Genomic DNA, 16,926 nt, shown 5'->3' with positions numbered 1-16,926 from the left:
AAAGTGTTCACAGTGGGCTGTGTTTACATAAATATTATGTCAAAGTACATTTAACAGTGCCCCTAAATCCAAGTACATTTAACCAGTTAAATTACTCAGTTGAACACACAAGCGCTCTTCTTCATGAGCATTTGAGTGTGCGCTTAAAAAACAGCCTAGAGAGCCGTCAGCTGTTATCAGAATCGATACTAAAGAGAATTGCAATGCATTTGGAAAAAAAATTGCAGAAGCCGCAGAAACATCCATAAATTGATTTATTGTTACACCCCTGCAAACTAATCGAGACCTTGAACAGTGTTGTTCTTGCCCTCAAATCTCTCCTTCATGCGCTCCACTATTTACCGCCTGTCACAGGCCTGCACGCACAGTTTTTGAGCGGCCATGTGAGATCTCTTCTAGTACTCGTGGCCAGTACTGATAATCACGTGCTGTCAGATTCACTGACAAGCTACACAATATCAAGTTCATTATCGGAAGCGATATATATCCGATGTTGAACGCGATATTGCATAGCTTGTCAGTGAATCTGACAGCACGTGATGGAGATTTACGACTCATCACAGAATTGGCATTACTGACGAGAAACGCATGATAATCGCATCTGATTTTTGCACAGCCCTAGTCTGCCGTCAGGTCTCATCCGCGTCCAGCTATTTTTAGCTGTACAAAGCAGTGGCTAATGAACTGGAAGTCTCACCCATAGGCTTACTTACCACGTTGAAGAATAGGGTGGATACACTTACACTATTGACAATAGTTAACATGAAATAATACTTTTTTTTTTTTTTTTTTTAAATCTAGGCTTACATAACTTCCTACATATGACGTGTCACGCTATAGCATAATCAAACTAACATCTAACAATGGACAAAAGTGTGTGTGTGTGTGTGTATTTGCCCTCACTCTCTGACTCCATAAAAAAAAAAAATTAAAGGGAAATTATTCACAAGCTCAATAATAAAAACATCATCAATAAGACTACGAATTTTGGGGGATTAAAGAGAATTAATTCAGTTTTGTCTATTTTATGCTGGAGGAAGTTACCTGACAACAACCATTGCTTAATGTCCTTGAGACACTCCAGCAAAGGTTGATTAGAGTTGCCAGCTTTAATAAAGCCATCAACATAAAAAAGAAAAGAAACATCGTGCCTCCTAATAATATTCCCAAGCAGAAACATATAAAAGCTAAAAAGCAGGACATAATGGAGCCCTGAGATACTTGATTGCTAACACACAATTCCCCATTTTCTCAAAATCACACACCAAGTTTTGCAAACTTCGATCTTCCAGGTCAAAAATCTAATTTATTAGTCAAAAAACACATTCTTTTTTGTTAGACTCAAACTTTGGCCTCAGATGACACACAAACCTGACAAATACACAGACTACTTCACTGTCTAGAGAACACAAAAAAACTCCTTTTGGGAAACAGGAATCCTTTCGCAAGTCAGTGTCTGTTCCAGTATATGACAAAAACAGAAGGGTGCAGATACAGTAAAATTCAACAATAAGCTCAAAGAAAATTCATTATCATTACACTAAGAAGATGTAACAGTAGATAAAAAGCACAAGACCAAACAACTGATTATACTGTACAGTAAACACACACTGGAATATACTGTCAGTTACTGTACATAAATAAATAAATTTCATTCATTCATTCATTTACTCATTATCCTTTGCTAAATTGCATTACAGTATTGACAATGTGCTTATTTGTTATACTATAGCACTTTCTTAGTCTTCTGACAAAAGACTTTATCTCCCACCCTTAGACAGTCATCTTTCAGTTCTGCAAAAATAGAGTACATGTAAGGACCACTTGGCTACAAATCAGTTCAAAAGTTACGGGTATATGGGGGTTCAACATGTTACAATATTTACTGTGCATAGAATAGTGAAAGTTCTATCATCTAAAGTACTGCTACTGTGTACTGTGTGAAAGTAGCGTAAAAACCCTGTAGATAAGCCTGTAGGCCAGCTTCCCTCATGCTCATTCCATGCACAAGAACACAGTCAACTATGATGCTATGAATTTCATGAGGAGCAAATGACCTTTGACCTCGTCCCCTTCATCTCTTGGTCTCCCACTAGAATTCATTTCCCAAAGCACATAATCAGCTGTGCTCTTGTTCATATCATCCTGAGATTCTGACCGGTGTGTCATCAGTTTAATTACTTAATGTTCACACATGGATAAATGCGTGCAATTTGTGTTCGTTATGTGATTCTTGAGGCAATTATATTGTGTACGTAAGTTTTCTGAATGAGAATGTGGTCAGCCCAGTGCAAATAGAGTGCATTTTTGTGAAAACACTGAGCAAACTGGAAAAGCAGCTGAAATGTGTTAGAAGTTTTGAGAAATGTGTCTTTGTTTGAATAACTGTATGAATGGTTTGGAAAACTGGGCCAAATGAATCAGTTACAGTGTGTTAGCAATCCAGAAAAACTGTAATAACAGGCACAGATGAAGAGGAAAAAACGTACCTAACGCTACAGAAAAGAACCTGTCCTTAAGACATGAACTAAACCGTCATAAGCAGTACCCTTGATACCAATCAAATTTTCTAAATGCCAAAGAAGAACATCATAATCAACAGTATCAAAGGCAGCAGTAAGCTCTACTAACATTACTAACCCACGCTGACCAATGTGCTTTACAATAACTAAAACCACAAACCAGAATAAAAACAAAAGACAAACGATTACAGTTGTAATAGAATACCATAAAAGAAAGTGCTTCAACATAATAGAAACAATAATACACGATAGAAAGTGCTTCAAGTATTAAATGCTTTATCTAACAGAAAAGATTTTAACTTAGATTTAAAAACAGACAAAGATGATGGCAGTCTAATCGAGATGGGCAAATCATTCCAAAGTCTAGGGGCAGCTACAGAAAAAGCACGGTCACCCCTACATTTCAACCTTGACTTGGGAATCGACTAAAGTCTCTGATTTGATGACCTGAGTAATCTGGCTGAACGCTGCTCAGTCGGTAAAGGTAAGTCATACCATTTAATGACTTATAAACTAAAAGTAAAATTTTACAATCCACTCTGTAGCGCACCGGCAACCAGTGCAATGAACGTAAGACAGGACTAATATGATCTTATTTATGAGCACCCATTTAAAGTCTGCCTGCCACGTTTTGGACTAATTGTAATCGGGACATAGCTGAATGACTAATCCCAACGCAAAGAGAATTGCAGTAGTCCAACCTTGAAGAAATAAAGGCATGGATTACTTTTTCAAAAATTTTAAAAGAAAGAAAAGTCTTTACTTCTGATTAAAGTAGAAGCTAGAAAAAGTGAGATTTCATCACCTAATTAGTCTGCCTGTCGAATTTTAAAGATTCATCAAACACAACGGCCAAATTTTTCACCCACGGTTTCACGGCCGAGGACAGCCCACTCCAATGTAGTTTAGGAGTGTCACGGCTGTGTCGAGGAAGGCACACGGAGACGGTGATACAATCAACAGCTAGTTTAATAAGATCCAAGAAGCAGGTAAATCACACAGATGAAGGGTAGACACACACACCAAAGCAAACGTAATTCCGGACACAGACAAAATGCACTAAGTAGGGGTGCTAATCAGGGACAGACAGGCGGAAAGGATCAACTAATAATGACATAACAGGAACTGGAAGGAGCTGACACAAACAGTCCAGGGGTGTGACAAGGAGCAATGGAGGAATCAGAGGCTCCAAATAGAAGAATTTCTGTTTTACTCTCATTGACATTCAGAAAGTTTAAAGAAAACAGTGCCTTCACGTCAGTCAAACAGGCCAAGAGTTTATCCAAACCATCTGAACTCCGCTCGAGGGGCAGATAAATTTGTGTGTCATCGGCGTAACAATGGCATGACAGCCCACATTTTCTAATAATAGAACCAAGTGGCAGCACGTAAAGAGAAAAAAGAATTGGGGCCAAGACGGAGCCCTGAGGAACCCCACAAGATAATACAGCATTACTAGAGGTATTCTCTCCAATCTTAATTGAAAAGCTTCTGTTGGAAAAATACGATTTAAACCACTCCAGTGCCCTGCCCGTAATGCCTGCACAATGTTCCAAACGGGCAATAAGAACAGCATGATCCACTGTATCAAAAGCAGCAGTTAAATCTAAAAGCACAAGAACAGCACATTCACAGGAATCACATGTTATTAGTACGTCGTTAAAAACCTTGAACAAAGCAGTCTCAGTAGAATGATGGTTTCTAAATCCAGATTGAAAAATTTAAAAAACTTCATTATCTGCTAGAAAACTTTGCAATTGATGGAGGCTCATGTTAACACCCTAATCGATCGGATTGAGCTTCGAATTGAAGGGGGTGGTTTATTCCTTTTTGAATAGGACTGAGAGTGCATGCAAACACTCAATCGGATTGAGAACCGAACTGAAACTGCGCATGTGCAATGACGTATGACGTGTGGAACGAGCGGTTCTTCCTTTTGAATAAAGTGTTGTACAAATGCGTGTACTGTCATTATAAAACTCCCCTTCTTTACTCAGCTACTATGAAGTGGAGCAGGACAACCTCCCACCAGTCCTTGTTTCGGATTCGGGGGAGGGGCATTTTTTTATTGCGTGATAATTATGAGCAGCATGGCACAGCGGTTTATATGTATAATTATCCAGAATTTATCCATACTCTGCTATTAAAAACAAATAAAGAAACAATGTAGGAGAGTGGTTACTGTGTGCAAACACTGAGAAACTCTGTATTTGTGCAGTGTGCGCATGTCAAAAAAAAATCAATTCTGATTTAAAGCCCAGTGATCAACCCAATCACTTTATTTAGCGTTCATGTAAACACTACATTCAGTTTCATCAATTGGAATGAATTCAGTCTGATTGAACCAAAAATTGTGCATGTAAATGTAGCCACTGTGGGGTCTTTCGTTTTTTAAGCTAAGGGTGAACTGTTGCACGTTTTAACCGATATAATGCCAGTTTCTAAAGAGCGATTTAACATGAACAAAAGATGTAAGCCAACAACATCAACGACTTGTTTAAGAAAAAAAGAGCCGGAAGGCTTGAGGTGCTCCACTATCTCTTGAAGCTGAGTGCCAGTAATGGGATTAAACTGACTAAAAACAGCAGTACAACTAGGAGGAATGCGGGTAATTCCCAATCTTAAAACGCTTATCTCATTAACAAAAAACGAGAAAATCCTCACACGTAGATGAAGACACAAACAGGAGGATTAATAGTAGCATTAATGATGTTAAAAAGTGTTTTCGAGCTATGACAGTTTTTGTTAATAATTTCAGTAAAATACCTTGACTGGGCTGCCTTTACTGCTTTCTGATATTGAGACAGTGAGTCTCGTAACAGTTCAAAAGAAACCCGAAGTTTGTCCCTTTTCCTTTTACGCTCCGCTCTTCTACAGATCTGCCGGAGAAAGCGTACAGTATCATCTCGCCAAGGCTCAGAACTTGGTTTATGATGTAGTGCCTTTAGAGGAGCAACTGAATCTAAAACATTTCCATAAATGGTGTTAAATCTGGACAGAAGCTCATCAGCACCCATGTCACAACGACAGTCTTCATTTTAAAATATTACATCAACAAAAATGCTAACAAAAAGGCAAGGACCAGCATGAACCAGCAAAGGTCCAGCTTAAACCAGCATCAAAACATACCTACCAGCATATGCTGTTTTTTTCACCAGGGGAAGTAATAAGCCTGGGCCAGTGAGCGTAAGTACTGGATTTAGTGGCATTAATTAAAAACCATTCTTACACACCTCAATATCAGAGAGAGAAAAACCACGAGAGAGCGCTAAATCACGTGCATGCCCTTGATGATGCGTGGGAACACTGACTTAAAAAAAAGTCAAGTCAAAGGCATTTAGTAAGTTTGACAATTCCTTGGGCTGGCCACACACTAGACGATTTCCACATCTTTTGAAGACAGATTTTTAGCCTCATAATCCTCTGAACGCGCACACAAGACGATTCGACCAGACCGCGAGAAGGGAAGCTGGGAGAGTCAAATAATTCAGGACCATCAGGATCTGCGGACTGTGAAATGAGGGAGGAACGAATGGCTGTATCAGAAATGTTTGTTGTTGTTGTTTGGTTAGCATCATTCCTTAAAATATCTTCTATTGTGTTTCACAGAAGAAAGATCATACCGCCATACAGGTTTTAAATGATGTGACAGTGTGCAAATTCTGTAAATTTAATAGTACATTTACTAGCACAAAATCAGTGCTTTACGGTCAAGTGCATTTAGATGTGTAAATACTGCATTTGTAATACTGCCATCTAGTGGTCGTTCAGTTAATGCAGGGAGCAGTCCAGTGGACATAGCTTCATATATCATGCATGTTTTTTTTCTTTTATACTTTTCCTGAGATACTATTCACCTGTAAGTAATATAAAGTTTATAATTTTCACTTCAAGCACACTTTTATTTAACAAAGCATGGACATGTAGAAGAGAAATAATGCATAAAGAGAAATGCCTACCTGACCTGCAAATTATTTCTCATTGTGATCAGTTTTGTAAACTGCTTTTATGCTGCATTTATGTATTTACAGAAAAGGAAGGAAATGTAAAAGGCTGAACTTTAAATTAAAAGAAAGAAAAGCTATGCCTTAATACATTTACAGGAGGCCTACCGTCCGAGTTGTCTAACTTTGCAGATAAACACGGTAAGACAGCAATTCATTTACCCCAAATTTAAGTCACAGGTGTACTTGTGAGATGGATTTTAGTCCCAGTCCAGCCCTCATACTCACATTTTAATATATGGTACATTCATGTATAATGAGGGTTGTAGGTTTGTGTTTTGCTGCAATTTTTTTCAAATCTGAGGTCTGAATGACCAGTGCTAAAACATGCTTGACACTTTAAAGAGGCATATTTACCTGTAGCGTGCTAGGCCCTGCATTTCTCATGGATGTCAATATCTGTTCCACTCTCTTGGGATCCCTCATGCCCACTGAACTTTTTGATAACACAGGAATCTGAGGGAAAGAAAAAAAAATAACATCAAGTCAACTATGAAGGTTTTACTCTAAGTTTAATGCTTTACAAGTTTACAGTACAGAAACGAGCCGTTTCATCACTGACAAAGGGTAAAAGACATTTGCAAGTTTCATTCATTAAATGGATTAATGAATTTTAGGAAAATATCTTTTTGTTTCCTGTCTTGTAAAATATCCCGTTACTATTTCGGTTGGAGAAATAATTGAAAAGTGTGTGAAACAAAGGGCTGTCCGATTGAGAATTCACTTTTTTTTTTTTAAACCCGTTCATCAGATTAAATCAAGTATGATTTATTCGCAAATCTGGCATAGTTGTCATTCAAACATCAAACAAACAGATGCTAGATCCATGGAAACTATTAATTTTTTTTTATCTTTCCATCTTATTTTTAATGTAAGACCTGGCATGAACTTGAGTGTCAACATTCTCTATTTATCTGTGCAAAACAGTTCATTGTTATTGTAAATTATTTTACATTTATTAACGTACTAATTTGTAGCAGAATTGATTTACCGTTTGCTGCAATTTGTTATGTGTGTCACACATCAGACGTGCAGCGTTGCGCTGCGGTTATTGAACTGAAGTCTCGCAAAGACACAAGTCTTTTTTTCCAAGAAAATTTCATTTGAAACCAGAATATATATAGAACATATAGAAATAAATTAGGTCAAATATTTTAAGAGGGTTACCAACGGGTATGTTTAGTGTTCAGGGTTAAGGGTTGGCTAGGACAATAATTAAGTGTATACAATTAAACAACTACATATTTCATACAACTACATACAGTGCTTTGCGAAAGTATTCATAACCCATTCATTGTTTTCACGTTTTGTTATGTTGCTGCCTTTAAACTGCTTTAAATTACCCCCCCCTCCCGGCCACATATTGCTTGTAGATGTTGTTACACTTCAAATTGAGTTAACCTGTGATAAATTCAATTGAATGGGTATAATCTGGAAAGGCACACACGTCTTAATAAAAGATCTAACAGCTGAGAATGCATATCAGAGCAGAAACCAAGCCCTGAGGTCAACAAAACTGCCTGTAGAGCTCAGAAATAGGATTGCGTCAAGCCACACATCTGGGGAAGAGTTCAGAAAAAACTCTGCTGCACTGAAGGTTCATAGAATCATGTAGTCTCCATTACCCTTAATGAAACAAGTTTGAAACAACCAGGACTCTTTCTAGAGCTGGCCTCCTGGCCAAACTGAGCGACCGATGGAGAAGGGCTTTGGTTACAGTGGTGACCAAGAAGCTGATGGTCACTCTAGTTGAGCTCTGTGATCATGTATTCGGATGGGAGAAAACTATAGAAGGACAAACATCACTGCAACACTAAATCTGGGCTTTATGGTGCTGTGGGCAAACTCAATCCTCTCCATAGTGAAGACACCTGCAGGACCCTCAGACTGTGAGAAACAACATTTTCTGGTCTGATGAATCTCCACTGCTCATCATCTAAAGAGTACCATCCCAAAAGTAAAGTGTGCTAGTAGCAGCCTCATCCTGTGGGGCTGTTTTTTAGCGGCAGGGACTCCAGGGACTCGTCAGAGTAGAAGTAAAGCTCAATGCACCAAAATATTGAGATAGCCTCAATAAAAACCTAGTCCCAATCATTCAGAACCTCAGACCGGGCCGAAGGTTCACCTTCCAAAAGAACAATGGCCCTAAGCACACAGCAAGAGTGACTTATGGACAACTCTGTAAATGTCCTTGAGCGGCCCAGCCAAAGCCTGGGCTTGAACTCAATCAAATATTTCAGGAGAAACCTGAAAATATCTGCCAGCCCCCATCCAAGCTCACAGAGCTTGAGAGTTGAAGAAGTGAGGCGAAGAATGGCAGATACGTGCCGAACGCAGATGTGCAAAACGTACTCAAAAAGTCTTGAGGCTGAAAAGGTGCTTCAGCTAATTACTGCACTAAGGGTACGAATACTTATTTCAGTGTTGTTGATTTTGTTGCTATAAATGTACAAAGTTGTGACAATTCTCTTTTTGCTTTGTCACTATAGTATATGTAGATTGATGTGGACAAAAATAATCTGAAGCAATTTAACATAAGGCAGCAACATAAAACGTGAAACAAACGAAGGGGTACGAATACTTTCGCAAGTCACTGTATATCATAAAACCAATAATATACAGAATTGAATAGCAAGAGCTGGGGCTCATGTAAAATAGCGACTCCCCTGTCTGTTCATAAATTAATGACAACAGAATCAATGAAACACTTCAGGTGTTCGCATACTCGCAACTTTCTGATGCTCTCTTGAGGAAGGCATTAGCGAACGCAGGGAAACAGCAAAGCAGCACGACTGCTGTAAGTTAAATCAGTAGCGCAATTAGTGTCGGAGCAGATATTGGTTATAAATTATACCAGTTTCTACCGTCAACAGTGACTTATGATTGTACAGTGTGAAATACTCGCGACTGATAAAAAGTACAAACTGTAATTGCATCAGTAATGCTATAATAACTTACCATGTTAAGACCCGAAGTGACCTTAATTATAAATTTAAAAAGACCACGTAAAACTCAATATCTTAAAATTACTAATCTTTCTGTCTTACTATCTTGCTTGTTCTTCTTCTTCTTCTTGTGTAGTGTTTAGGTAGCAAACCAGCTTATGGTGCTTTACTGCCACCTACTGAACTGAAGCGTGAAGCTTTAATGCCTAGGAAAAAGTTATTCTAATATTGTGATCTGCTTAGAGTATTTTTTCAGTGTTATGTACTTTGCAGCTTCTTCCTGTATATTGTTTCCACTGTCTGTCTTTCTCTGTTAGCCTACATTGTCTATGTGCATATACAATCGTTTCAGTGACTCCACAGCATTATTCATTGGGGTGGTTTTTAAATTTATTTGGATTTCAGTTCAGTCCTGTACTCTGATTCTTTTTAGTATTGATTCTTCCCAACTACTTAATCCAGTTTCATTATTTCTTTTGAATTCTATATAGATATAGATGCTTTTCTAATACTTGTCTTTGCATCTGCTTTACTGATCATGTCCATTTCAATATTCTTGCAATTCAGCAAGTTCTGCCGTCTCATTACGTTCTACTCCAGTTTGGGTTGGTTTTATAATCATGTCTTGTCTTTGACAAGTGGCAAGACTGAATACTCTTTAAGACTGCAAATGAATGAGCATAATAATGAATTCTTTATTTGTACATTATTATTGATAACGATCATTGCCACCCAACGGGGAACCAAACAGTCATGCTGTAACGAAACCTACCAAAATCATGTAACTGTGGCAGCCTGGTATACGCGCCGAACCGCTGGTTTAAAATGATTTGCAAAGGATCTGGAGCTTTTGAAAGCTGTTTCCAATGCACCCCTTTCAAATACCCACAAGTGGACATATTCACACCGGGCTTTTCTCAGCACACTAGGATGATTTAGGACTGTTTTAGGGTATGGTGCAATGAACAGCCTAAGATTTTCTGTTTTTATTGTGTTATTTTGAGTTTAATGTGGAAAGAGTTGAAAAAGGTTTAATCTAATAATTAAGTGTCTCTGGAAAATATGGCATTGTATTACGTTGAATATCAAAGGTTGTGTGTGTGTGTGTGTGTACTTGTTTTTGCTACATTGTGGGGACCAAATGTCCCCACAAGGATAGTAAAACCTGAAATTTTTGACATTGTGGGGACTGGCTTGAGGTCCCCATGCGTACAAAAGCTTATAAATCATACAGAATGAGATTTTTTGAGAAAGTAAAAATGCAGAAAGTTTTCTGTGAGGGTTAGGTTTAGGGGTAGGGTTAGGGTAAGGGGATAGAAAATACAGTGTGGACAGTATACAAACCATTGCACCTATGGAGAGTCCCCACAAAGGATAATAAACCAGACGTGTGTGTGTGTGTGTGTGTGTTGGCTACTGGTTAATAAGGGATTTGTGGACACAGTAATGTTTTCAGATTTTTGGAGTACAAATTATAGTTTTTATTTTGAAGTGAAAAGCTAAAATGTATTTATTCAGTTATTGCTACAACAAAATTGCTAGATTGATTTAGTATTTTACAATAATGTAATTTTATGTATAAATATTAGTAAGATTAATTATATCAAAAGTCATTATGTAAAGGTTTACCCAGGGGGCTTTTTACCCCAGGTAGAGGGACCCATCTTACCCCAGTAGCCTCTCTGAATTATTTTACAATTTGTGCCGTGACATCTAAATTAGAAAATGTTTCTATTTATTTCATACATTAACACATTGGCTAATGCACCATGATTACTGCACATGAACTTTTATTTAAATGTTACAAGTAAATGCACTATGTTACTAAGTGTATCATGATGATTGTTCTCCTTGTTAAAAATGTAGCATACAGTAGAACTTAAAGTCTGTGTAAAGCAATATTAAATATGTGATTGAGTTTGTCACACCACAGAAAATGTGCAAATGATTGAGCATTGAGCATTGACTCTCAGCCTGTATTCACCTGTTTCTAATGGTTTTAAAATTCATGGAAGACATTTATGTAAATTACAACGCTAATCTCTTAGAACAGCATAGTTTAATAATAGCGGGGCACTTGCTGCGCAGTGTTTACAACGTTTCCCATCTCCGCAACTGGAATTTTAAACTGGTTAGTCTGCTTGTCCCTTACAAAAATTAACCATGGTTTTATTAAAGTAAAAGAGTAGTAACCATGTTTTTTGGCACATTAATTACCATTTGTATAACCATAGTTTTACTACAAATACCATGGTAGCAAGCCCATGGTTAATTTGTGGTTACCATGATTTAACTATAGGAACCATGTTTTTTTTTTATGTTATTTGTAGTAAAACCATGGTTAATTTGGTAACACTTTACATGTGCACAAATATGCATTAATTTATGTTTAATTAATGCACAGATAATCACAAGTTAATGTATAGTTCATGAAGAACTAAACCATTTATTAATGATTACTACATCAGCAACTAATGAACATTCTATATGATTCATTGATTAAGTAATCAATAAATTGTTATTAGTTAAATGTGTCATATTGTTTTAATTCCCTAATAACTTATTTTATTAACTAATGGTGTAAATTCATATGTTAATTACCGCAGTGGTCAAAGCTATGTACTTCAACTTCCAGTTGTCTGCTTTAATTAATCATTAGCTAATGATTTGCAAAGATAGCATTATGTTATGGCTTTACTTGTTGAGGCACAGACTAACTAATCCCAAATCCATAACCACAATGACATATTACTTAACAATTAGTTAATAGTTCTCTGCCTCAACAAGCAAAGTCATAACATAATGATATCTTTGCAAATCATTAGCTAATGATTAATTAAAGCAGACAACTGGAAGATGAAATGCATGACTTCAACCCATTGTGGTAATTAACACCATTAGTTAATAAAATAAGTTATTAAGGAATTAATACACTATGACACATTGAAATAATAACAATTGATTACTTAATCTATGAATCATATAGAATGTTCATTTGTTGCTGCTGAGGTAATTATTAATAAATGGTTTAGTTCTTCTTGAGTTATACATAAAAACGTCATTATATCAGCATTAGTTATATAAGCATGAATTAATGGACATTTGTGCACACGTATTGTAAAGTGTTACCGTTAATTTTCGTAAGATGGTAGCCTGTAAGTTATATCCCAAGGCTATATCTCGGAATTCTGACTTTATAACTCACAATTGCAATTTATATTTCCTAATTCTGAGAATAAAAGGTCAGAATTGTGAGATAGCAATTACTTTCCCAAAATAAATAAATAAATAAAATAATAAAATTATATATATATATATATATATATATATATATATATATATATATATATATATATATATATATATATATATATATATATATATATATATTCAGTGGCGAAAAAGGGCTACTGCTCCAAAAGCAGCGCATCCATTTTGTATACGCCTAAGTAATTTGTGCAATTAACTCCATTCATGAGAGTGACGTGTTTAACCTAAATGTGTAAAGTTAAAAAATTCTCTTTACTTAATCATTTCACGCCAGTTAAAACGTGGGTATAGTGTTTTTATAAAGTCGAATTTGTAGGTTTTTTCCAGTTAAGTACTAGATAAGATACACATTAACTTTTTAGTTAATGCAATCTTTAGGCAAACTCATTTGTTCCTGACACCGGCTGTGTTCTCATTACTGAATAATTACTGAATAGCCTTTTTTTTTTTTCTTATTACCAAACATAATTAGCGCAACCATCGGCAGGTGGCAGGAGTGTATATAGCTCACAAAGCCGAGAGGCGCTTTCGTTTATAAACGTGAATTGAAGGAAACAAAGTAATAGTAATCATCATATTAAAGCAGCAATGATATAGTCGCATACATATTGGAGATCATGAACACCCAGGTGCTTAAAAAAGAAGACGCTGTGCCGCGACTGCAGCTGTTTAATTGCGCTTATACTGAATGTGGCGCCACATTCACTCGTCGATGGCGTTTACAGGAGCACGAGACCGTGCATACTGGTGCAGTGAGTCGTATTCATATTTTCCCTTTTTTTAAAAAAAAGGGGTAGTGTTTATCACGTGCTATTTTATTTATTTATGTAGCCATGATCCGTTTTTTTTTGTTTGTTTGTTTGTTTGTTTGTTTGTTTGTTTGTTTTTTTGTTTTTTTTTTGTCTTCTGTTTTCTTCAGCGACCTCACAAGTGTGTTGTAGCGGGGTGTGGACGCAGTTTCACCCGTAAATCGCACCTGAGCCGACATGCTTTGGTACACAGCGGAGTGAAAAACTTCAAGTAATATGATTATTAATAACAACCAGTTTGACGTGTGTGTGTGTGTGTGTGTGTGTGTTTTTGAGTGAGGCTTGTATAGGCTTGGTTATTTGGATCCATTTGCATGACCTACTTGGGTGAACCCTTTATAGTTTTATATTAAGTTATGGCATTGTATTAACTGAGAGGTTATGTAGAATGTTTATATTTAAAATGATCTGGCATGGCGGGAAGGCAATTGTGGTTTCATATTTGTGAATAACCATTTCCCTCCGTTTTGATCATCTGAGAATGCTGGTTTCTCGCTGAGCAGGTGCACTGCAGCCGCATGTAGCAAAAGCTTCTGCACCGCTGATAAACTGAAGAGGCACGTGCGTTACGCTCACAGCGAGAAACGCGAATATTTCAAGGTTTGACCCTTTTATTTTTTTTTATTTTCTAAACATATTTATTGGCTGCTTTTTGCTATAAACAGGCTTTATGCTTGTAATTAAAAAAAAAAAAATAAGACTGAGTGTTTTTCTTTCTTAGTGTAAAGATCCACAGTGCGCAAAGACTTTTAAGAAACGGCGAGTGTTAAAGCTGCACCTGGCGACGCACGGTACATCAAGTTTCAGGTGCGTCTGCAGCCTGGAAGTCTTTGTAACCAAGGGTTTATAACTGCTAAAAGTAAAATACAGTATATGTACCTGGGTGTTTTCTGTTTAAGGTGCTTGAAAAGCGGCTGTGGAATGAGGTTTGAGTCTCACATTGCACGGAAAGCGCATGATAAAAGGCATTCAGGTAAGGATACATTAACTCTGAAGTGTTTTATCGACTGGCATTAACTGTTTAACCCCAATATTTGATCAACATATGGTGATGCTCATTAGCTGTCATGTTAACATGTTACCCAGAGGTTAATCCCAAAGTCTCTTTACTTGTTCACATTTTTGGTAAGTATGGGTGAACTTTTTTTTTTTTTTTTCCTCCCTTAAAACGAGTAAAATGTAACTAACTGTTAAGTAACTTTTGTTTGGATGCTTTGGAGTTGAGATTTGCATTTTGAGGTCCGTGCTACCTTAAAACAAGTTCACCATGCCCACTCAGTATTTGTTTCTTCAGGTTATCGCTGTCTTCATGCTGAATGCCCCATCAGTGTGCACACCTGGAGGAATTTACAAAAACACATGGCAAGTCACCCAGGTAAACTGGTGGAACCATCCGTGTTTTCTTATTGGCTGTAAACCGCTGTTTTTCATGAGTGGCATGTTCTTTTTGTGCCCATGATGGTTTCCACAATAGGTCTACATTCTGTTTTGTTAACAGCATCATTCCCTTGTATGGTATGTAAAAAGACTTTCAAGAAACGTGACTCTTTGAGGAGACACAAGCGGACGCATGCGTTGCAGAAGCCGGTTTTACTCTGTCCCAGTCAGGGCTGCCAGGCTTACTTTTCCACCACTTTCAACCTGCAGCATCATATTCGAAAGGTCCATCTGCAGCTGCTCTCACACCGCTGTTCCTTCCCTGGCTGTGGCAAAAGTTTTGCCATGCGTGTGAGTACATTTGAGGAACATGGAAAGGATGGTAAAATGGTCTCATGATATTTTGTGTCCTAAAGCCAAATGATGTGAAATAAGTAACCAGTGGTTGAATTCTGCAAATCACAACTCCAGTTTTGGGGTGATGTTCAAGTCAGCATGTCTTTATAGGTCTGTGGTGTTTGCAGTGTTAGATTGTGAAAAAATTGTGCTAGTAACCCCTGCTTTACATGTGCTGTTTTAACAGGAAAGCCTTGTCCGCCACATGTTACGTCATGAACCTGATGTGGCCAAACTCAAGGTAGTTCTGTCCCTTAAAGTAGTATTTAAAGGGTTAAATGCTGGTTGGGCTTAATTAACAGCATCTGTGGCATGTACGTAATCACACCGCTTAAGTTTCATTTCCTCAACTCTCTGGTTGTTTGTGTTGTTTAGCACCCACATAAACGGAGCAGCAAGAGCTGGCAGAAACGCTTGGAAGGGCGAAGTCGACGTCCTCTGGTTGAAGACCTTCGATCTCTCTTTTCGTTACGCATGAAGATCTCTCCTAGGGCCAAACTGGAAGCTGATCTGACGGGCCTCTTTAATGAGCGTAAAATCCCCCACCACGTTGATCCGGAAGTAAACCTCAGAGATCTGTTTAATGTCCGTCCAACTAAGGTGGTCGATAAATAGAATTGTCCAATACTCTTAACCCCCCCTTTTTTTGAATACTGGTGACATGCGTTTACCTTAACTGAAGAGAATTTTGTTTCAAGTGTTAGTACTAGAGGTACAGAATTACTTTATAACTGCTGAACTATGTTGTTTGAGAACCGTTGTTTGAGAAACAACTGAAATTTAAGTTCTGTATGATGAAAATAAAGGTGGTTTGGTTTTGTCAGTCTGGCCAATATTTTTTATTTTTTCCTTTAAACTTTGAATTGTAGATGGTTTCTTAAAGTAATTATACACAATCTATGCTATATGTACACCCTAAAAGTGCTTTTAACACCTAACTTGAACTTTTGATCCACTTCAAATGTTACACTAATCTTTAAAATTGGTTAAGAACAAAAAAAGTCCTGATGTTGACTTTTCTCTTGGATCTGTATAAATGAATATAAAAGCCTTTTTTTTTTTTTTTTTTTCTGTTGTTGTGTGTTAAACAACATTCCAGAATAAAACCAATCTTATGTACTTTTATTTGGTTTGCGAAGTTGATGCAATTGGTGGGGGGTGGGGGGGGGGTAGTCTACACATGTATCCAAACAAAACTTAACATATCAAAGTGTCTTTGGTGTTGCCATGCTTTCTACAAAATTAAAGCCGGTATTTGAGGGTAAAGCAGGGTTATGATGGCAGGTGAAGCAATGACATGGTCCATTACACTATCTAAAATTGCTTATTTCTCTTGATTGAAACTTGGGATAATGTAAGTATACAAGTCAACAAAATGTATACGCAGTAGCATTATTCTAGTGGTACTTGGATATTTTGATCCAAAAATCTTGCATATTGTGGTTTTAAATGGCTGCAGGTAGTTCTGTCTTTAGAGCAAATAAACATCTTGTCAACGTATACATTTTCATTCTTTCTTGTCTCTTGCTTAAAACATTTATTGGAAATCGGTATTGGCCCATTTGCTTGACTTTTTAAACTAGTATGTTTACTCTAAAACAGT

The 16,926-nt window shown here is 37.2% G+C and overlaps 2 protein-coding genes across 2 annotated transcripts in view; one reads left to right on the top strand and one right to left on the bottom strand.

Annotated features, from left to right (window-relative positions):
• LOC127161501 (cytosolic 5'-nucleotidase 3-like) overlaps window positions 1-9,623 on the bottom strand; it is a 29,128-nt gene extending 19,505 nt beyond the window's left edge. The window contains exons 1-2 of the mRNA XM_051104248.1: window positions 9,485-9,623; window positions 6,884-6,982 (exon numbers count right to left, since the gene is read on the bottom strand). Of these exons, the coding sequence (XP_050960205.1) occupies window positions 6,884-6,982; window positions 9,485-9,487 (102 nt within the window). The 5' untranslated portion in view covers window positions 9,488-9,623. The remainder of the gene's footprint in view (window positions 1-6,883; window positions 6,983-9,484) is intronic.
• A 3,700-nt stretch (window positions 9,624-13,323) lies between these two features.
• On the top strand, window positions 13,324-16,157 carry 42sp43 (P43 5S RNA-binding protein). The gene is made up of 9 exons (XM_051104254.1): window positions 13,324-13,493; window positions 13,661-13,761; window positions 14,054-14,150; window positions 14,272-14,357; window positions 14,450-14,523; window positions 14,845-14,925; window positions 15,049-15,278; window positions 15,511-15,564; window positions 15,699-16,157. Exons 1-9 carry the CDS (start codon window positions 13,359-13,361, stop codon window positions 15,936-15,938), a joined length of 1,098 nt encoding a protein of 365 aa, XP_050960211.1. The 5' UTR covers window positions 13,324-13,358; the 3' UTR covers window positions 15,939-16,157.
• Window positions 16,158-16,926: the final 769 nt, after the last annotated feature.

This window comes from Labeo rohita, unplaced genomic scaffold (assembly GCF_022985175.1).
Source record: "Labeo rohita strain BAU-BD-2019 unplaced genomic scaffold, IGBB_LRoh.1.0 scaffold_66, whole genome shotgun sequence".
Lineage (NCBI taxonomy): Eukaryota > Metazoa > Chordata > Actinopteri > Cypriniformes > Cyprinidae > Labeo > Labeo rohita.
Note: the sequence above shows the minus strand (reverse complement) of the source record. Positions and strands in the feature narration are given on the sequence as shown.